The sequence below is a fragment of the Oncorhynchus gorbuscha genome, linkage group LG04 (genome assembly GCF_021184085.1).
Source record: "Oncorhynchus gorbuscha isolate QuinsamMale2020 ecotype Even-year linkage group LG04, OgorEven_v1.0, whole genome shotgun sequence".
In the NCBI taxonomy this organism is placed as follows: domain Eukaryota; kingdom Metazoa; phylum Chordata; class Actinopteri; order Salmoniformes; family Salmonidae; genus Oncorhynchus; species Oncorhynchus gorbuscha.
In genome coordinates, this window is record NC_060176.1 from 59,880,604 (window position 1) to 59,902,233 (window position 21,630).

Genomic DNA, 21,630 nt, shown 5'->3' on the forward strand with positions numbered 1-21,630 from the left:
GCTACAGGATGCAAATTTCTGCTTGAAAAAGCTGGCCTTTGCTTTCCTGACTGACTGCGTGTATTGGTTCCTGACTTCCCTGAACAGTTGCATATCGCGGGGACTATTCAATGCTATTGCAGTCCGCCACATGATGTTTTTGTGCTGGTCGAGGGAAGTCAGGTCTGGAGTGAACCAAGGGCTATATCTGTTCTTAGTTCTGCATTTTTTTAATGGAGCATGCTTATCTAAGATGGTGAGGAAGTTACTTTTAAAGAATGACCAGGCATCCTCAACTGACGGGATGAGATCAATATCCTTCCAGGATACCCGGGCCAGGTTGATTAGAAAGGCCTGCTCGCATAAGTGTTTTAGGTAGCGTTTGACAGTGATGCGGGGTGGTCGTTTGACTGAGGACCCGTAGCGGATACAGGCAATGAGGCAGTGATCGCTGAGATCCTGATTGAAGACAGCGGAGATGTATTTGGAGGGCCAGTTGGTCAGGATAACGTCTATGAGGGTGCCCTTGTTTAAAGATGTAGGGTTGTATCTGGTGGGTTCCTTGATGATTTGTGTGAGATTGAGGGCATCTAGCTTAGATTGTAGGACTGCCGGGGTGTTAAGCATATCCCAGTTTAGGTCACCTAACAGAACAAACTCTGAAGCTAGATGGGGGGGGCGATCAATTCACAAATGGTGTCTATGGCACAGCTGGGAGCTGAGGGGGATCGGTAGCAGGCGGCAACAGTGAGAGACGTATTTCTGGAGAGAGTCATTTTTAAAATTAGTAGTTTGAACTGTTTGGGTATGGACCTGGAAAGTATGACATTACTTTGCAGGCTAACTCCTCCCCCTTTGGCAGTTCTATCTTGACGGAAAATGTTATAGTTGGGTATGGAAATCTCAGAATTATTGGTGGCCTTCCTAAACCAGGATTTAGACACGGCAAGGACATCAGGGTTGGCAGAGTGTGCTAAAGCAGTGAGTAAAACAAACTTAGGGAGGAGGCTTCTGATGTTGACATGCATGAAACTAATGCTTTTTCGATCACAGAAGTCAACAAATGAGGGTGCCTGGGGACATGAGGGCCTGGGTTTACCTCCACATCACCCGCAGAACAAAGGAGGAGTAGTATGAGGGTGCGGCTAAAGACTATCAAAACTGGTCGCCTAGAGAGTTGGGGACAAAGAATAAAAACACCACACCTTCCAAACCCCAGGAGAGTTACTCTGTCCTCTTCCACCCTAACTTTGAAAAAACTGTGGATACCGCTAAAATAATATTGCATTAACCCCCCACCATAGAAAATAACATGTAAAGAAAATAATCAAAGAAAGTTAGTTAGGATAGAGCCCTCCACACCAAACACTCAAACTCAAACTCCCAGCATGCATTGCAAGAGAGAGAAAGAGAGAGAGTGAGAGAGAGAGAGAGAGAGAGAGAGGGAGAGGTGGGGGATAGGGAGAGAGAGAGCGTAGATTGAAACAGCAGGTCCGTGACAAGGCATCTCGTCCGGAGTACACACATTTCTCTTCATGTGATACATGATGTTTGGCTGTGCTGTGCGAAGTGTTATCTTATGGGTTTGGTGATTGTTCTGTGTGAAGCCGTATTCTGCATTGCATCATGGAATGTGATGTGAAATCCTTGGGCCTATGGCTGTTGAAGATACTCCACTGCACTGCTGCTGTGAGCAGGAGTGGGAGAGAAGTCATGCTTTTATTATACTCTTGTTCTGTCACTTATTCTCCTGCCTCTCCATCTCAAAGGCTGCCAAATATTTTGAAGAGTGGTTAAAGAGGTGGCTGTGTGTACACACACTCAGACTCCAACTCTATGTATAGGTTTGTCTTATTCCAGAATACATCCATAATTGTGATCAACACAGTATGGTTCTAGGTTTTCCACTCTGTGATTAAAAGTAGTTCTCAGAGTAGAGCTATTTTTAATTGACCAAAGCACTTCTCCCCCGATTGCTCAGTTTGGCCTGGCGGCCAGCTCTAGGAAGAGTCTTGGTGGTTCCAAACTTCTTCCGTTTAAGAATGATGGAGGCCACTGTGTCCTTGGGGACCTTCAATATTGCAGAAACGTTTTGGTACCATTCACCAGATCTGTGTCTTGACATAATCATGTCTCTGAGCTCTATGGACAATTCCTTCGACCTCATGGCTTGGTTTTTGCTCTGACATACACTGTCAACTGTTGGACCTTATATTTTCAACATACAGAAAACATCTCAGAGGGTTGATCTAGCTGCAGATAGCTAATTCCCCACTATGTGTTTTCCCTTGCTGCTAATAAGCTCTTACCAATCTAACTAAATTAATTGAGAACATCTGGTTATCTGACAGTCTATGCAGCAACTATTGTATTGGAGTTAAGCTCTGGTTATTTTATTTATTTGCCTAGACAAGTCAGTTCAGAACAAATTCGTATTTACAATGACAGCTTAGGAACAGTGGGTTAACTACCTTGTTCAGGAGCAGAACGTCATATTTTACATGGTCAGCTCAGGGATCTGACCGCAGCAACTTTCAGTTACTGGCCCAACGCTCTAACCACAAGGCTACCTGCTGCTCCAAGTCCTGCCAACTCAAAAACTGCACAATAAAAGTGTAACCAAGGGGGAACTAGTGCATTTCTCTGAGAAAAGCTGCTTCAGTTTTACCAATCTTCCAAAACACTTGAAATTCTTGTAAAATAATTTGCATTTATTTGATCAAATAGACTTTGAAAGGGTAGACATGCAGAAATTCCTCTTGTCAAAAGTCTTGCTGTTACAAAAGTAGTTCTTCATGCAGCGTAACAGGTTACAGGTTCTTCTTGGTGAAGCGCCTGAATGGCTTCATCATTGCTGAAAAGACCCTGACAATCAAGGATCGTTTTTTGACAGGCTGAGATATGGAGGGAGAAACCTCTCCAACGGGAGCTAGAAACACAAGAGAAATGGATGGGGTAGAGAGAGAGAGAGAGAGAGAGAGAGATGCAGTATAGTAACGTTGAAAAATAACAGTGCTATGAGTTTGGTAGGCATACCTAAGTTTCTAACACACACCTAAACAAAACTACAAGCTATAGCAGAGCTCTAAAACATCCTTACCTATGCAATGTCCGTCAGTAGAGGGAATCTCAGTCTGTTCCTGGACTGAATGGCAGTCCTTTTTGTTTCCTCTCTTGGAACGCTAACATAAGAAAGGTAAAGAAAATGGTACAGAGAATAAATAAATAAATGGAACACTTCTGAATCCAAGGCAACAATTTAGTGATTAATAAAACATATTTATCTCATGTATTTGTCTTATCATATCAATAACATCAGCACCTAACTGGAACAAAAAACAAATGCTAACTCCCTGCTATACCTTGAAGTTGATCCTGAGTTTGGTCATTGAAAAGCAAAGGAAGCTCCTTCTTGCTTTCTGCTCAGCCCCCCTCTCTGTTGCAGCCTGGTCTGATGGGTTTGTTGCAGCAGAAGCTGGTCTTGACGCCTCCTTGCATCCTGTACCAGCAGCTGCTGGGTCAAGGACTTTACTAGGACTCTGTCAAATGCAGGGTCCTGGGAGGAAATAGCTGCTTGCTGGGTGTTATAAGAGCCAAACTCCTCCATGAGGTTTTTATGTACACCTCTGAACACCCTTTGGATGTTCAGGTTCTGGGAATATGCCTTTGTCCTGGAGAATCTGGATGCAGCACAGAACTCAGACATGACTTGTCTGATGAGTTGCTGACATGTTTCTGTCAGATCTGCTGCCTGTTGGGAGGGTCCATCTAGGGCTGAGAGTCTGATCTCCGATAGCAACCTTATCACCAGTATGGTGACAAAACAGATGCCATCATCTTTGCTGGAGTCCATCAAGTACTGCAGTGGGAATGCAGTGGCACTGCTGATGTCCGGGGTGATTAAGAGCTCCCTCAGATGGCCAGAGCTGCTGGGGATGCACACCTCCTTCTCTTCAATGTCAATCCCATCTCCCTTTGGTACCAAAGAGGTTCCCTTGTTGGTGAAAGACGGAGTGGAGGATCGAAAAGAGGCTTTAGCACTCGGCGGTCGACTGCTGTCAGTCATTGGACTGTTACGATGCAGGGGTTCATCTGTGTGTGCCATCATCTTTGTCTTTAGGTCACTTGAAGAAATCTCTGGCATTTTAGAGACCCTGGTGTCGATGCAGGAGCTCCTGACGATGGGGCAGGTCAGATCAAAAGGCACTTCGTCAGGGATGGGAGTGCCAGGGAGGTTGATCTCTAACTCACACTCTGACCTAGGACTCTTTGAAGAGCTGGACAAGGAACTACGACCATTTAAAGAAGTGGACAAAGATGAACAGGTTCTAGGGATGTCTTGGCAGACTTGTTCACTGTCATCCTCACTTTTCTCACCCTCCTTCAGTATAGTTCCTACCATATCATTGATCTGAAGGAGCTCCCTGGAATCCTTCATTCTCCCTAAGTTTGAGATTTCACTCTGGATAGCAGCCAGGATTTCCCCAAGGGTCTCTTTGGAAGAAGCATTTTCTGTCCTTTCGGATCCGGGTGGCTTCAGCCCTGTGAAGAAATCCTTAAGTGTGTTCTTCATACTGACGCAGATGGTCTTAGCTGTTGACCAAAGCTTCTCCTCTGATATTTTAACACTCAATTCAGTATCTTCCAGTTGGGAGCCCCCGTGGGAGCACTGCGAAACTTTCCCACTTCTTTCCAGTAGCACAGTGTCAGTGGACTCATTTTTCTGGAAAATAGTCGCTATTCCTTTGACAAAGGTTTCCACTAATCCAGAGGCTGTATTCTCAGAGGACATGGAGGACATGGATTCTGAAAGGACATGGATCTCTGATGGTGAGCTAGATGATAAGCCAGCCTGCAGACTTTTCTGAAGACCAGTATGGCTGATCTGTGTGATAAAGGAATGACTGGATCTCATCAGCACTTTACTCACTGCCTCTTCTGCCTGAGTCTGGAAGTCATTGCTAGAGAGCTTCTTAATGCTCTGAATCAGACTAGTAGAGGACTCCGTGATTCTGACACTCTCTTCTGAGCTCAGTTGAGAATATTGAGTACTCACACTCAAGTCTTCATTGGGTGAGGGTGACTGGGAAATAGTATAGTCATCGAGCTTTGATAGGACGCCATCAACAAACCAACAAGCCTCTAGGGACTCATCAGATGAACTGACAACGGCCAAGGATTTACTCTCCACTTTTGATAACTCTGACTTGTAGATGGAAAAAACACTGCTAAGAACTTCTTGAGTACTGGTATCCAGATTGGAGAGACAGAGAGCTGGTATTGGTTGGCTCTCACTGGGAACTCTACTAAGTTCGGTGCTGGGTAACTGGACCTCAACAGTTGAAACAGTTGCCTTTTCCAGAGTGTCTGAAGACTCCTGAAGAGAAGCATCCTTAGCCACACCTTCTTCTCGAGCGGATAGAGTTAAAAGGTCCCTCAGCTTTGCTCGTATACGGCCGTAGAGTGTGCGGGCTAGAGAGAAGGTTATCATCTGTGAAGATCCTGTTTTGTGGTCATTTACAGGAACTGGCCAATCAACTGCTTCACATGTGCCTTCAAATGATGCTATCGTCTCCATGCCTCCCACAAATGCCTTAACAATCACTGTGGCAGTGGAGGTTACAGATGTCAGGGCTGTGCAGCTGGTATTCAGGGAAGCTTCAGTAAGGCTAGGAGCAGCACTAGAAGTAGAAGGCCTAGAGGAAGGAGCCATGCCTGAAGAGCTGCTGACTTTCCTTGTAAGGATGGTGCTCACCGCCTTCAGGGCTTTAGACTGAAAGTTGGGGCTAGAGAGGGTCTGAATCTTTCTGGCCACCACACTGGTAGAGGATCCAGTCTCTTTGAGAAAGTGAGTGGTCCTTTCTTTCCCAGATGGACACTCAACATCAAGGTCACATTGAAGATTGGTCAGACATTTTGACCCCAAGATTGTCATCTTCTTGGCCAGATCCAATAGGATGTTGAAGTCCTGTGCCATTTTGTCCATTGTGCCGACAATGGCATCCAGCACATCATCGGTCACAGGGTCCATGAGGGGCTCGATAAACCCTACCCACTCTGGCTCAGACGTTTGGCTCTGTAGCTCGGCCAGGATCTGCACCGAGGCTACCCGAATGACCTCCTTGCCTGCTGCTATGTCCTGACTGTCCATAGGGGGGAAACTCCCCGAGCTGGCCTGAATGACCACTGAGAGGCCAGAGTTAAGCTGGTGTACCACCTCCCCCACGATAGCACACCTCAACTCGGAGGAGCTGGAGGAGGTGGGGTTGGAGTGACCCTCAACCAGGGATATCAGGAGGCTCTCTTCCGTTACCCCAAAAAGAGCCTTCAGAGGCTCCTCCATGAGGGGAGCCTCTCTAGTTGCAGGCAAGCTCTGCAATGAGGTCTGGGACCTTGAAGATAAACACACAATCACCACTTATGCCATGCAAATGTGACCAACTGGTATCTAATCTGGGCCATTAGTGAGCCTGATAACCAAATTAGAGCAATGATGGTCTCATACCACCGTAGTTCTAGAAGCCTAAAGCCAACTGACACAATATTTTGCCTGATTTTTATGTTTGTACGGCATCAGAATATGATTAATTCTGAAAGGCATGTACCTGATATATTTATTCATAGATGACTTTATGGCTTACCCAGTTAAAAATGACTTTCACCTGGACCCACCCCCTCAGTGGCAACATTTCTGACCAGAATTTAAAACTACAAGGTGTGAATTCCAAGTTAATAATTTATGATAAGTATGGGTCAGGTCTTGCAATTATTAAGTTGAAATATTGCTGTGAACATACCTCTTAGGCGAACAGCATGGTGATGAGGTTCTGCGAGTGGATTTTTGGCGGCACCCTGCACTGCCATTCCTCCTCCTCTCCTTAGTCCAGTAGTTCATCTCACTGATCAGCAGCCTTTTCTCTCTCTCATCCAGACTGCCTAAGGAATCCTCAGACCCTGTCAGAGAGCACTGGGATTCTGGGGAGGTTGCCCCACTCCTCAGGTTCACCCCCATGATACGAGCTAGCGCTGGTAGGAGAATGCGGAGGGCTGTCTGGGTCACGGCTTTAACAATCTTCAGACACAGCATGGAGAGCTGCTCGAATGTGAGCTATCGCCAACAAACAGAGTAATGTTTTTGTCAATCAAGCAATTCCATGACACCATTCCCTATATAGCACACAACTTTTGACCAGAACCTTATGTGGAGAGACTTACGTTATTTTTCATGCCATGCTGAATCACTCTCCATTGGCTAGAGAAAAGAAAGGAAACATATTTTACCTGCACACTGATGTTGAGTTAGTTGAGTCACTAGATAGCCATGTCAGGGAAAATAAAAGTGTATTTAATTAAGCTATTAGCAAGTACATGAGACATTTTGTTCTTGATTTACAGGAAGAGTTAGGGGTGTGGTTACAGTGATGTTAGGTGTAGTGTCTAAAATCCCATTTGTGGTTAGAAGGTGCACTATGATTATAAATTCAGAGTTGTTTTATGTGAGGTTGGAAAAAAAGACATGGGACTTGCTCATCAGTTAGACTCCTCAGGAAGGAGAGGAGGATTGGGGCACAGCATGTCTCAATCTTGAGAGAAGGCATTAGAGTCCTCTGAGCCTCCTTCTCCAGCTGCTCAATGATAGATCCCCTTTCCTGGAAACCACACCCGGGTGTCTGAGAAGACTCTGGGAAACCGAAAAGAGAAATCTAAAGTTGAATCTGAACTCGGAATGGAATGTGTAAAGTTGAATCTGAACTCGATCCCTAATTTGGACAAGTAAAAGCACATCTCTCTGCGGGCCTCCACTATATTGCTTTCACCTATATAGATACTATCTTCTCAGATTAGTGCTGATGAATTTGAACACAACCTGCACCCAACATGAAGTAATTTCAGACCTGCACCAATGCTGCTGTCCTCCTCCACGGAAGTCTTCTTGGCACGGCCACTGGACTTACGTTTAGCCTACATGACAACAGATTATAGGTCTCATAGCAGATCTACGGTCAGTGTGGTGTCTCCTCCTAATGCTTTAAGGCTAGGATTTAGTGATACTAAACTAATCATAGATCTGTGCCTAAGTAGGCAGAACATGTGTAAAGGACAGCATATTTCTTACCTTGCCTCCTGTCCTGTTCTTGTTGGTCTCATGTGTCTCTGTTTCATCCTTCATATTCATCACAACCTTATTTTGGTCATCCGGGGGATCCTCCCATTTCACGCTCTGGTGGATAAATGAGAGGTCAATATCAGTCCTAGGTTGTGACTTTATGAAACAACTTGTTCGCTCCTATTTTAAACAAAACGGCAATAGTGGTCAGATTTCAGTCCATGGATCAAACCAGTGAGACCTATTGCTGTGTTAGTGACCTACTATATTGTTAGTAATTTCTCCTCTAAACTCAAAATAGGCTAAATGAACCATACCTTGCTGTCATCTGACATGATGAGTAGCTTATTATTGTAGGCTGTTTAGAGGAAATACTAATAGCTCCTTTGAAAAAACGTCAGTGAACCATCGGCAGACAACTGAAGTGAATATGAACGTCCTTGAATTATGCCAAAGCATTGTTGAATACTCGATTCCGATTGGCTGAAGCCAGAGCATTCTTCAAAGATGTCATACACACATGATGTCACAATTAGGCCTAAGTCTAATGTCTATATGAATTGTCAATGTCTTTAGAAAACAAATCAAAGCTTGTCAAAGTTCTGCCAAACGAAAATATGTCTAAGTGCACGTTTTTGCGTTTAATTTATGGTCTATCATGCATCGTCATTCATCACCATGCACAAAAACGTAACTCGCTGCCATCCATTAGCTATAATTCTGAGGTTGCAAAGCTGCAAAACTAGGATGTGCAATAAATTATAACCACTTGCAAAATAATTTCAAATCAAAGACGTTCAACTATTGAACTATTGAACGTTGACACGTTTCTTGGCGTCAGGGGAACGTGCCATGGCGCTGAATTGTTTCTCGAGTCTGTGCAGCACCTGAGACCTCGGCATGGTGCTGAAATGGAGCAGAGCTCAGTTCTATGGATATCTCATGCCGATTTCCCTGCTAGACTATTTATAACGATATTATAATCACATTATTTTCATCCATCCGTCAACACAAATGGCATGTCAACGTTTCCCAAATAATAATGCAATGAAGCCAAGCCAAGATGAATGGTTCTTCATCCAGAGGACGAAGCACCACTGTATCATCTAAAACCTTCAGAAAGATCCCTTAAAACTAGAATAAATTCTCCACGGCTGTTATGGTAGCTAGGTTAATCTGGCGAGACATGGACAAATTCAACACATAGCGTTTCACTGAGTCCTGCTTAGAGGTGACTGACCGTCATTAATTAATTAATTATTGCAGAGCCCAGCTACACATCCTGCCCGCTGGGCTCATTATGGACAGCCAATGAGCAGTTCAGGTGAAAAAGTCTGCCAGATCTGATCCCTATAACATACATGATACTAGGATCCTGAAGCTACCTGCCGGCCTGCACAATCCTCCATGGCACGAATGCTACACGCGCAATATGTTATGCTAACGTCCCACAACAATTCCCCAATTGGAATTACTTGCCTAAACTTCCAATCATATTTATTTTTTAATATCAACCATAGTTTCGGCACTTAAGGCAGACTTGCTATTAGAACAAAATGGAATTAGGACAACTGTAAAGCTCGTTAAACGTAGGCTAAAATTAACCTTACCTGGCTGTCGTCAGCCATTATGTGTAGCCCTTTAATTAAGGCTCTGCGCCTCTGATACTGCAGCTGTTCTGATAGGCTCCTGTAGCTTTTCTGTAACTGTTAAACGAATTAAGAACTACATAAGAACTACAAGAACTACATACCACGTCATGGAATGTTAGACCTTCATTAATATTGGGGTGGAAATATAAAAAATATATTGATCAGATCAGATTACACCATTTCCCCAACCGTTTTCGATACAGCTAGGCCCAAACAGAAATAAACCTAGTCTAATTTCGTGTCGACCTCTTGTGGATTTATTTCGGTACCCTGTTTAGTGAGCCATTTGATTGATCTATTCCTTATAGTGCCTTCCTTAAAAGTAGGCCTACATTAGGAAATAAGGTGCTATTTGGTAGCATATTCATCTCTAGCCCATGCCTCTGTAACAGTATAATTTTAAACTGTCCCCTCGCCCATACCCGGGCGTGAACCAGGGACCTTCTGCACACATCAACAACAGTCACCCTCGAAGCATCGTTACCCATCGCTCCACAAAAGCCACGGCCCTTGCAGAGCAAGGGGAACTACTACTTCAAGGTCTCAGAGCAAGTGACGTAACCGATTGAAAGGCTATTTAGCGCACACCGCTAACTAAGCTAGCCGTTTCACATCTGTTACACTAGGTCAGATCCCTGAGCTGACCATGTAAAAATATGTCATTCTGCCCATGAACAAGGTAGTTAACACACTGTTCCTAAGCTGTCATTGTAAATAAGAATTTGTTCTGAACTGACTTGTCTAGGAAAATACATAAAATAACCAGAGCTTAACTCTAATACAATAGTTGCTGCATAGACTGTCAGATAACCAGATGTTCTCAATTAATTTAGTTAGATTGGTAAGAGCTTATTAGCAGCAAGGTGAAAACACATGGAGGAGAATTAGCTATCTGCAGCTAGATCAACCCTCTGAGATGTTTTCTGTATGTTGAAAATATATGGTCCAACAGTTGACAGTGTATGTCAGAGCAAAAACCAAGCCATGAGGTCGAAGGAATTGTCCATAGAGCTCAGAGACATGATTATGTCAAGACACAGATCTGGTGAAGGGTACCAAAACGTTTCTGCAATATTGAAGGTCCCCAAGGACACAGTGGCCTCCATCATTCTTAAACGGAAGAAGTTTGGAACCACCAAGACTCTTCCTAGAGCTGGCCGCCAGGCCAAACTGAGCAATCGGGGGAGACGGGCTTTGGTCAATTCAAAAAAGCTCTACTCTGAGAACTACTTTTCATCTAAAATAGCCTCCAACACTCTACTCAGCAAACTGGATGTAGTCTATCACAGTAGGCTATTGGTCTCTTTCTCTGCTTTTCTCCCACTTCTTATGGAGACTCGTCGGGTTAGGCTCGCTCAATATAACTGGCACCTGAGATGCGGGAAAGAGGAGTGTGTTGGGTGAATATGTAAAACAAAAAAAGTACAGGTGGTGTTTCTGCAGGAGACGCATAGTGATGTGTTGAATGAAGTCGATTGGGGGCTCTGGTGGAAAGGGGCAAGTGTGTTGATCCATGAGACAAATCTTAGTGCAGGGGTGGCAGTCTTTTTGCACCGGGGCTGTCTGTAAAACGTTGCTCCTCAAAGGAGGTGTGTAAAGGTAGGCTGCTTGTTGTTAAAGCAGAAATGAACAACATGGGTTTTGTCTTTATAAATGTGTATGCGCCTAACACAGGGAGAGAAAGAGGGGTTCCATTTGTGAGACTTAGACAGGAACTCTCACAGGTAGCGCCTGAGGAGACGCTGGTGGTCGGAGGGGACTGGAACTGTACAATGGATTTACAAAAGACAGAAATGGGGAAGAGCCTCAGTGTCAGTGTCAGTGGGAGTGTTAAGGGACATCAATAATCAGTTCGACCTAGTGGATGTTTGGAGAACTAAACATCCAAACACAAGACAGTATACATGGGTGAAGGTTTTTGGGGCCCGACTTGATCGCTTTTACATGTCTAGGAATCGGAGCAATAGGCTGCTGGGCGTTACCATTCTCCCGGTGGGGTTTTCGGATCATCACATAAATATGGCTCGGCTGGCATCTTATTGGAAGTTCAATGTAAAGCTCTTATGAGATGCCAAGTTTTGCTCAGGTTTCCAAACCTTTTGGGAAAGGTGGGGGCAGCGAAGAGAGGAGTATGAGTCTCTGAGTCAATGGTGGGATGTGGGGAAAGTCCAAATTCGGCTTTTCTGTCAACAGTACACAGCTCTCTCATCCTCAGAGGCTAGGAGAATATTGGGGGAACTAGAGCGTTGTATTAGTGAGATAGAGATAGAGATGGTGGGGCAAGGCAATGTAGGCCTCCAGGCTAATTTAGCCGAATTACGTAGGGACCTGGGCAGTTTTTTCCAGGTTAAAGCAAAGGGAGCACTTGTAAGAGCTAGGTTCTCCATGCTCAAGGAAATGGATGCTCCCAACTCCTTCTTCTTTGGTTTGGAAAGACAGAGCGGTGAAGCCAAGGGTATGCATTGTCTACGGCTGTTTGATGGGCGGGTGACCTCTGTGGTGGGGGAGACGCGGGAGCAGACTGTGGAGTTTTATACTGAATTGTATAGGGCAGAAGTGTGTGATCCTATGTGTGCTCAGGTCTTGTTCGCAGGACTCCCTAAGCTCTCTCTGGCACAGATGGATGAAATGGGCATTCCTCTGTTGTCCCATGAACTGGCAGAGGCCGTAACCCAGATGTCCCCCGGTCGTGCACCTGTGGCCTGTGGCATTACTCTGTGCGGACTACAAGATATTTGCCAAAGTCCTCTCTTACAGACTGAAGTCCCATTTGGACTCGATAGTACATAAGGACCAAACATCTTGTGTACCGGGACGCTCAATCACGGACAACTTGTCTTAATTAGGGACTTGTCGAGAGGTTCTAATGTGAACTTGGGACTGGTTTCTTTAGATCAAGAGAAGGCTTTTGATAGAGTGGACCATGAGTATCTGTTTAATGTGATGTCTGTGTTTGGGTTTGGGAAGAGTTTTTTGACATGTGTGAAGCTGTTGTATGCTAGGGCGTCATGTATGGTCAAGGTGGGAGGGGGGGCTCAGTAGGCCAGTCTGGGTGAGACAGGGCATTAGACAAGGATGCCCTCTATCTGGGCAGCTATACACATTAGCCATTGAGCCTTTTTTAGGACTGCTACGCAGGAGACTGCAGGGAGTCTGCTGGAAAGGAATGGATGTGGTGACAGGCATAGCAGTGTCAGCATATGCAGATGATGTTTCTGTGATGATCAGGATATGCAGGCACTAGAGACCAGTCTGAAGGTGTACGAGGGAGCTTCATCAGCTAAGGTAAACTGGGGCAAGAGCGAAGCTCTTATGTGGGGCATGGGGGGATAGGGCTCCTCCTCTGCTTCCAGGGGGTTTGCAGTGGGGTTGTGAAGGGCTTAAAGTGTTGGGGGTGTACCTGGGCTCGGAGAAGTGGGTAAGGAAGAACTGAGAGGGGCTGTCACAGGCAGTGGTGTCAAGTCTGGCCAGGTGGAGATGGTTCCTGTCTCAAGTGTCATATAGAGGGAGGGTGCTGATAATTAACAACCTGGTAGCATCTTCCCTGTGCCATAAACTGGCTGTCCTCAATCCCCCCCGCCCCGCTCGCAGACCTGCAACGCAAGCTTCTTCTGGTCGGGCCATCACTGGTTGAAGGCAGCAGTGTTGTACATGACCGTTCATGAAGGAGGACAGGGCCTGGTGGAACTGGAGAGCAGGATGGCTGCTTTCAGGCAGAAGGCGGTGCAGAGACTGCTGTACCATGCTGATGTTGGCTGGAGGGAGCCACCATGCGTGCTGCTGAGGAGAGCTGGCGGATTAGGGTTGGACTGGCAGCTGTTCCTCATGAAGCTGGAGAGGCTGAGTACAGCAGGTCTCTCAGATTTTTACTCTACAATGCTGAGGGCCTGACAGCTGCTAAGGCCCATAAGAGAAGGGGGTGTGGAGCCTGGGGTATGGGAGGAGCCTATCTTCCACAACCCAGCAATCCCTTTGAGATCGGTTCAGTCGGCCACCCTGCAGAGGCAACTGATGGCAGGGGGTTTACAAAGGCTGTTTACAAAGGCTGGGTGACCTGAGACTGCTGGGAGAGGAGGGGTGGAAAACCCCAGAAGTCTTGGCACAACAAACAGGAATAACAAACAGTCTCTTTGGCTGCTGGAGAGATTCCTGGAGGAGGTCCAGGAGGCACTGTCTGGGCCGGTAAGGGGGATGTTTGAGCGGCCAAAGGGAGAGGGGCCACCAATGTTTCCGCCACTGCAGGTGACAGCAGAGACTGGAGACTGGCAAGGGGGTCTGGAGGACTTGTTAGATTTCAACACTCCGAGCCTGGGGGAGTTTGAGGATGCTGGAGGTAAAGCCCTCTACAACCTCTGAGTTAAGGTTAGGAACATTAGGAGCCTAACAGGAGTGAAGGCACATCAGTGGCAGGGGATATGTGGGGCGGAGAGTATGGTGGGTTTTAGGTGGAGGGGGCTCTATAAACCCCCAGTACCAAAGAGGTCAGGGGACCTCCAGTAGAGGGTTCTTCATGGAGCCCTGGCCACTAACAGCTGGTTGGCACGGGTTGAACCTGGGATTCGGGCAGGGGTGTCTTTTCTGTAAAATGAAAGAAACTGTGATTCATGTGTTTTCTGTGTACACCAGGTTAATGCCTTTAATGTCTCTGTTGGAATGTCTGTGTGAGAGGTTGGGGGTGGTGTTTACTGTTGAGATGTTTATAATGGGATACAGATATTTGTGTCAGGCGAAAGTCAAATGTGTTTTGTTGAACTTTCTGTTTGCTCAGGCAAAGTTAGCTATTTGGCAAACAAGGAGGAACAGGGTCAAAGGTGGGGGGATAACAGACTCTTTACTATTGTTTAATGGGATGGTCTCTGCGCGCCTCAGGGTTGAGTTTGAGTTCTATAAAATGATATAATGTGTAGAGATGTTTGAGGAGATATGGTGTGTTGGGGGGGCTGTCTATATAGCTGGGGAAGATGTTTTGGATATACAGTTGTAGGAGTGGGTATTGTGATGTTGGTTTGTAGAATGTGGTAGATAGAAAGGTGAGTATGGCAAATGTCTGCAGTTCAGGATATATATATATATATATATTTTTTTTTTTAAGGGGGGGGGTTTAAATGAAATGAGATTGAAAGACCAAAAGTCTCATCCTCACTCACTCACTCACTCACTCACTCACTCACTCACTCACTCACTCACTCACTCACTCACTCACACCAACCAACCACAACTGCAGTCTCGACCTCTGAATGTTCGGCTACGAAAAGCCAACTGACATCTACTCCTGAGTTGCTGACCTATTATTTGACCCTGCTGGTCATCTAAGAAGAACGTTTGAACTACAGTACTTGAAGAACGATCTGGCCTTAATGGCCATGTACGATTATATTCTCCACCAGCCACCCCTCAGAGCCCCTCATAGACTAGCCACCCCTCAGAGCCTGGTTCCTCTCTAGGTTTCTTCCTAGGTTCCTGTTTTTCTAGAGAGTTTTTCCTAGCCACCATGCTTCTAAATCTGCATTGCATGCTATTTGAGGTTTTAAGCTGGGTGTCAGTATAAGCATTGTGTGACATCTGCTGATGTAAAAAGGGCTTTATAAATAAATTGTACTGATTGATTGTATGAAATGGAGTAGCATATATCCATCATGTAAAATGCACATTGTACACTGTCTCCATGGAGTATAGCACTGCAGCCTTAGGCAATGTATATTTACGTGGTGCATAACATTATCTCATTTCACTCCCCCCCCCCCCCCCCCCCTGCGATATGCAACTGTTCAGGGAAGTCAGGAACCAATACACGCAGTCAGTCAGGAAAGCTAAGGCCAGCTTCTTCAGGCAGAAGTTTGCATCCTGTAGCTCCAACTCCAAAAAGTTCTGGGACACTGTGAAGTCCATGGAGAACGAGAGCACCTCCTCCCAGCTGCCCACTGCACTGAGGCTAGGTAACACGGTCACCACCGATAAATCCATGATCATCGAAAACTTCAACAAGCATTTCTCAACGGCTGGCCATGCCTTCCGCCTGGCTACTCCTACCTCGGCCAACAGCTCCGCCCCCCCCCCCCCCCGCAGCTCCTCGCCCAAGCCTCTCTAGGTTCTCCTTTACCCAAATCCAGATAGCAGATGTTCTGAAAGAGCTGCAAAACCTGGACCCGTATAAATCAGCTGGGCTTGACAATCTGGACCCTCTATTTCTGAAACTATCTACCGCCATTGTCGCAACCCCTATTACCAGCCTGTTCAACCTCTCTTTCATATCGTCGGAGATCCCCAAGGATTGGAAAGCTTGCCGCAGTCATCCCCCTCTTCAAAGGGGGAGACACCCTGGACCCAAACTGTTACAGACCTATATCCATTCTGCCCTGCCTATCTAAGGTCTTCGAAAGCCAAGTCAACAAACAGGTCACTGACCATCTCGAATCCCACCGTACCTTCTCCGCTGTGCAATCTGGTTTCCGAGCCGGTCACGGGTGCACCTCAGCCACACTCAAGGTACTAAACGATATCATAACCGCCATTGATAAAAGACAGTACTGTGCAGCCGTCTTCATCGACCTTGCCAAGGCTTTCGACTCTGTCAATCACCATATTCTTATCGGCAGACTCAGTAGCCTCGGTTTTTCAGATGACTGCCTTGCCTGGTTCACCAATTACTTTGCAGATAGAGTTCAGTGTGTCAAATCGGAGGGCATGCTGTCCGGTCCTCTGGCAGTCTCTATGGGGGTGCCACAGGGTTCAATTCTCGGGCCGATTCTTTTCTCTGTATATATCAATGATGTTGCTCTTGCTGCGGGCGATTCCCTGATCCACCTCTACGCAGACGACACCATTCTATATACTTTCGGCCCGTCATTGGACACTGTGCTATCTAACCTCCAAACGAGCTTCAATGCCATACAACACTCCTTCTGTGGCCTCCAACTGCTCTTAAACGCTAGTAAAACCAAATGCATGCTTTTCAACCGTTCGCTGCCTGCACCCGCATGCCCGAATAGCATCACCACCCTGGATGGTTCCAACCTTGAATATGTGGACATCTATAAGTACCTAGGTGTCTGGCTAGACTGCAAACTCTCCTTCCAGACTCATATCAAACATCTCCAATCGAAAATCAAATCAAGAGTCGGCTTTCTATTCCGCAACAAAGCCTCCTTCACTCACGCTGCCAAACTTACCCTAGTAAAACTGACTATCCTACCGATCCTCGACTTCGGCGATGTCATAAACAAAATTGCTTCCAACACTCTACTCAGCAAACTGGATGCAGTTTATCACAGTGCCATCCGTTTTGTCACTAAAGCACCCTATACTACCCACCACTGACTTGTATGCTCTAGTCGGCTGGCCCTCGCTACATATTCATCGCCAGACCCACTGGCTCCAGGTCATCTACAAGGCCATGCTAGGTAAAGCTCTGCCTTATCTCAGTTCACTGGTCACGATGGCAACAGCCATCCGCAGCACGCGCTCCAGCAGGTGTATCTCACTGATCATCCCTAAAGCCAACACCTCATTCGGCCGCCTTTCGTTCCAGTACTCTGCTGCCTGTGACTGGAACGAATTGCAAAAATCGCTGAAGTTGGAGACTTTTATCTCCCTCACCAACTTCAAACATCAGCTATCTGAGCAGCTAACCGATCGCTGCAGCTGTACATAGTCTATTGGTAAATAGCCCACCCATTTTCACCTACCTCATCCCCACAGTTTTTGTTTATTTACTTTTCTGCTCTTTTGCACACCAATATCTCTACCTGTACATGATCATCTGATCATTTATCACTCCAGTGTTAATCTGCAATATTGTAATTATTCGCCTACCTCCTCATGCCTTTTGCACACATTGAATATAGACTCCCCTTTTTTTCTACTGTGTTATTGACTTTGTCAGGACCCGGTTACGAACCCAGGTCTCCGGAGTGAGAAACAGTCACTTAACCAACTGAGCCACGAATAGTCGGCAGAAACCAGAAGATGAGGCAGACACAGGAGTACTTGAGACGGTGTATTTAATGAAGTAAAAAGTGAAGTTCTTCAGGAAAACATGTAACTCCACAACCTCAAAATGAATCCTACAAGAACAAAGGTAATCCTCCAAGACAAAAAAGGTAAATCCACAAGGTGGAAGGTAAAGCACAAAAAGCCTCAAAAGATACTCAAAAAACAAACAAACAAGAACAAAAAACAGAATTCCACAAGAGAGTCCACCGGGATCAACAAGAGTTCTCAGAGTAGTAGGGCTGGGTGCTAACATACAAACACAGAGCAAAGAACAGAGGAAAACAAAGGGTTTAAATACAATCAGGGGAAACGAGGCACAGGTGCAAATAATAATGGGGATCAAGGGAAAACAAAAGGTCAAAAGGCACAATGGGGGCATCTAGTGACCAAAAACCGGAACAACCCTGGCCAAATCCTGACAGACTTGTTAATTGTTTACTCCATGTGTAACTCTGTGTTGTCTGTTCACACTGCTATGCTTTATCTTGGCCAGGTCGCAGTTGCAAATGAGAACTTGTTCTCAACTAGCCTACCTGGTTAAATAAAGGTGAAATAAAAAAATAAAAAAAATAAAAAAACATGCATGGCAAGACATGATTGATGTAATTAGATGCTCTGGAGAGATCCCACCCTCCTTCCCCAACACATGTAGAATGCTTAGAAACCACCAGAAACCTGTGAAATAGATCAACAGATGATGTTTAATCTCCTCTCAAGGTCTGTTGATTTACAGTATCACAGAATCAGGAACTGTCATATCCCATGTGATATGTCAAAACAAGTTGATACATGTGTTATCATGGTGCATTTGGGTTTGTATTTGTATTTATTGTGGATCCCCTTTAGCTGCAGCAGCTACTCTTCATGGGGTCCAGTAAAATGAAGGGAGTTATACAATTGTAAAAACATTTCTATACATTCACAACAGATTTCACAAAATCCATGTTCCTGTTTGATTTCGGGGTAGGCTGTCAACAGCACGTACTGTGACACTATGGTATGTATTCTGATCAAGTCAACAATACCTCTAAGCATATCTGACGTCATGTATTTGATATCTTTATGTGAAGGTTAATGTCCATATTGACATCAGTTCATTGTGTTTGAGGACGGTTTACTGACGGGTTTTCAACGGATACGATTAGACGAGTTTAACAGTTACAGAAAAGCTACAGGAGCCTATCAGAACAGCTGCAGTATCGGAGGCGCAGAGCCTTAATTAACGGGCTACACATAATGGCTGACGACAGCCAGGAAAGGTTCATTTTAGCCTACGTTTAACGAGCTTTACAGTTGTCCTAATTCCATGTTGTTCTAATAGCAAGTCTGCCTTAAGTGCCGAAACTATGGTTGATATTAGAAAATAAATATGCTTGGAAGTTTAGGCAAGTAATTCCAATTGGGGAATTGTTGTGGGATGTTAGCATAACATATTGCGCGTGTAGCATTCGTGCCATGGAGGATTGTGCAGGCCGGCAGGTTGCTTCAGGATCCTAGTATCATGTATGTTATAGGGATCAGATCTGGCAGACTTTTTCACCTGAACTGCTCATTGGCTGTCCATAATGAGCCCAGCCAGCAGGATGTGTAGCTGGGCTCTGCAATAATTAGCTCCCAGAGCAATTACAAATAACTATTCTTGTTTTAAACGCGTCATTACAACTAGCAACATGACCGTCAGTCACCTCTAAGCAAGGACTCAGTGAAACGCTATGTGTTGGATTTGTCCATGTATCGCCAGATTAACCTAGCTACCATAACAGCCGTGGAGAATTTATTCTACAGTTTTAAGGGATCTTTCTGAAGGTTTTAGATGATACAGTGGTGCTTCGTCCTCTGGATGAAGAACCATACATCTCGGCTTGGCTTCATTGCATTATTATTTGGGAAACGTTGACATGCCATTTGTGTTGACGGATGGATGAAAATAATGTGATTATAATATCGTTATAAATAGGCTAGCAGGAAAATCGGCATGAGATATCCATTGAACTGAGCCCTGCTCCATTTCAGCACCATGCCGCGGTCTCAGGTGCTGCACAGACTCGAGAAACATTTCAGCGCCATGGCACGTTCCCCTGACGCCAAGAAACGTGTCAGCTCTATGCAGCGGACAGCTCCACAGTGCTGAAATAGTTCAAGCATCCTTGAACGTCTTTGATTTGAAATAATTTTGCAAGTGGTTATAATTTATTGCACGTCCTAGTTTTGCAGCTTTGCAACCTCAGAATTATAGCTAATGGATGGCAGCGAGTTACGTTTTTGTGCATGGTGATGAATGACGATGCATGATAAACCATAAATTAAACGCAAAAACGTGCACTTAGACATATTTTCGTTTGGCAGAACTTTGACAAGCTTTGATTTGTTTTCTAAAGACATTGACAATTCATATAGACATTAGACTTAGGCCTAATTGTGACATCATGTGTGTATGACATCTTTGAAGAATGCTCTGGCTTCAGCCAATCGGAATCGAGTATTCAACAATGCTTTGGCATAATTCAAGGACGTTCATATTCACTTCAGTTGTCTGCCGAAGGTTCACTGACGTTTTTTCAAAGGAGCTATTAGTATTTCCTCTAAACAGCCTACAATAATAAGCTACTCATCATGTCAGATGACAGCAAGGTATGGTTCATTTAGCCTATTTTGAGTTTAGAGGAGAAATTACTAACAATATAGTAGGTCACTAACACAGCAATAGGTCTCACTGGTTTAATCCATGGACTGAAATCTGACCACTATTGCCGTTTTGTTTAAAATAGGAGCGAACAAGTTGTTTCATAAAGTCACAACCTAGGACTGATGTTGACCTCTCATTTATCCACCAGAGCGTGAAATGGGAGGATCCCCCGGATGACCAAAATAAAGTCGTGGAGAACATGAAGGATGAAACAGAGACACATGAGACCAACAAGAACAGGACAGGAGGCAAGGTAAGAAATATGCTGTCCTTTACACATGTTCTGCCTACTGAGGCACAGGTCTAGGATTAGTTTGCTATCGCTAAATCCTAGCCTTAAAGCATTAGGAGGAGACACCGCACTGACCTTAGATCTGCTGAGACCTATAATCTGTTGTCATGTAGGCTAAACGTAAGTCCAGTGGCCGTGCCAAGAAGACTTCCGTGGAGGAGGACAGCAGCATTGGTGCAGGTCTGAAATTACTTCATGTTGGGTGCAGGTTGTGTTCAAATTCATCAGCACTAATCTGAGAAAATAGTATCTATATAGGTGAAAGCAATATAGTGGAGGCCCGCAGAGAGATGTGCTTTTACCTGTCCAGTTCAATCAAATCACTAAAGGTGAAGGAAATTAGGGATCAAGTTCAGATTCAACTTTAGATTTCTCTTTGCGGTTTCCCAGAGTCTTCTCAGACACCCGGGTGTGGTTTCCAGGAAAGGGGATCTATCATTGAGCAGCTGGAGAAGGAGGCTCAGAGGACTCTAATGCCTTCTCTCAAGATTGAGACATGCTGTGCCCCAATCCTCCTCTCCTTCCTGAGGAGTCTAACTGATGAGCAAGTCCCATGTCTTTTTCCAACCTCACATAAAACAACTCTGAATTTATAATCATAGTGCACCTTCTAACCACAAATGGGATTTTAGACACTACACCTAACATCACTGTAACCACACCCCTAACTCTTCCTGTAAATCAAGAACAAAATGTCTCATGTACTCGCTAATAGCTTAATTAAATACACTTTTATTTTACCTGACATGGCTATCTAGTGACTCCACTAACTCAACATCAGTGTGCAGGTAAAATATGTTTCCTTTCTTTTCTTTTCTCTAGCCAATGGAGAGTGATTCAGCATGGCATGAAAAATAACGTAAGTCTCTCCACATAAGGTTCTGGTCAAAAGTTGTGTGCTATATAGGGAATGGTGTCATGG

General features: G+C 45.1%; 2 protein-coding genes across 5 annotated transcripts in view; one reads left to right on the forward strand and one right to left on the reverse strand.

The window, feature by feature from the left end:
* Positions 1–21,630, forward strand: part of LOC124034381 — a 60,524-nt gene that overhangs the window by 30,362 nt on the left and 8,532 nt on the right. For 2 of the 4 annotated variants that reach the window (XM_046347508.1, XM_046347505.1), the window contains exons 1-5: positions 20,329–20,361; positions 20,565–20,669; positions 20,822–20,888; positions 21,099–21,252; positions 21,531–21,567. In XM_046347508.1, coding sequence (XP_046203464.1) covers positions 20,344–20,361; positions 20,565–20,669; positions 20,822–20,888; positions 21,099–21,252; positions 21,531–21,567 — 381 coding nt within the window. In that variant the 5' untranslated portion in view covers positions 20,329–20,343. Of the gene's footprint in view, positions 1–18,244; positions 18,278–20,328; positions 20,362–20,564; positions 20,670–20,821; positions 20,889–21,098; positions 21,253–21,530; positions 21,568–21,630 lie in introns of those variants that run through there. The other 2 variants (XM_046347507.1, XM_046347506.1) reach the window with 2 other exon arrangements.
* On the reverse strand, positions 3,403–8,248 carry LOC124033017. Its single transcript, XM_046344945.1, has 7 exons — positions 8,096–8,248; positions 7,875–7,941; positions 7,507–7,660; positions 7,195–7,231; positions 6,777–7,087; positions 3,466–6,371; positions 3,403–3,425 (listed from the first exon to the last, which is right to left on the reverse strand). Exons 1-7 carry the CDS (start codon positions 8,153–8,155, stop codon positions 3,403–3,405), a joined length of 3,558 nt encoding a protein of 1,185 aa, XP_046200901.1. The 5' UTR covers positions 8,156–8,248.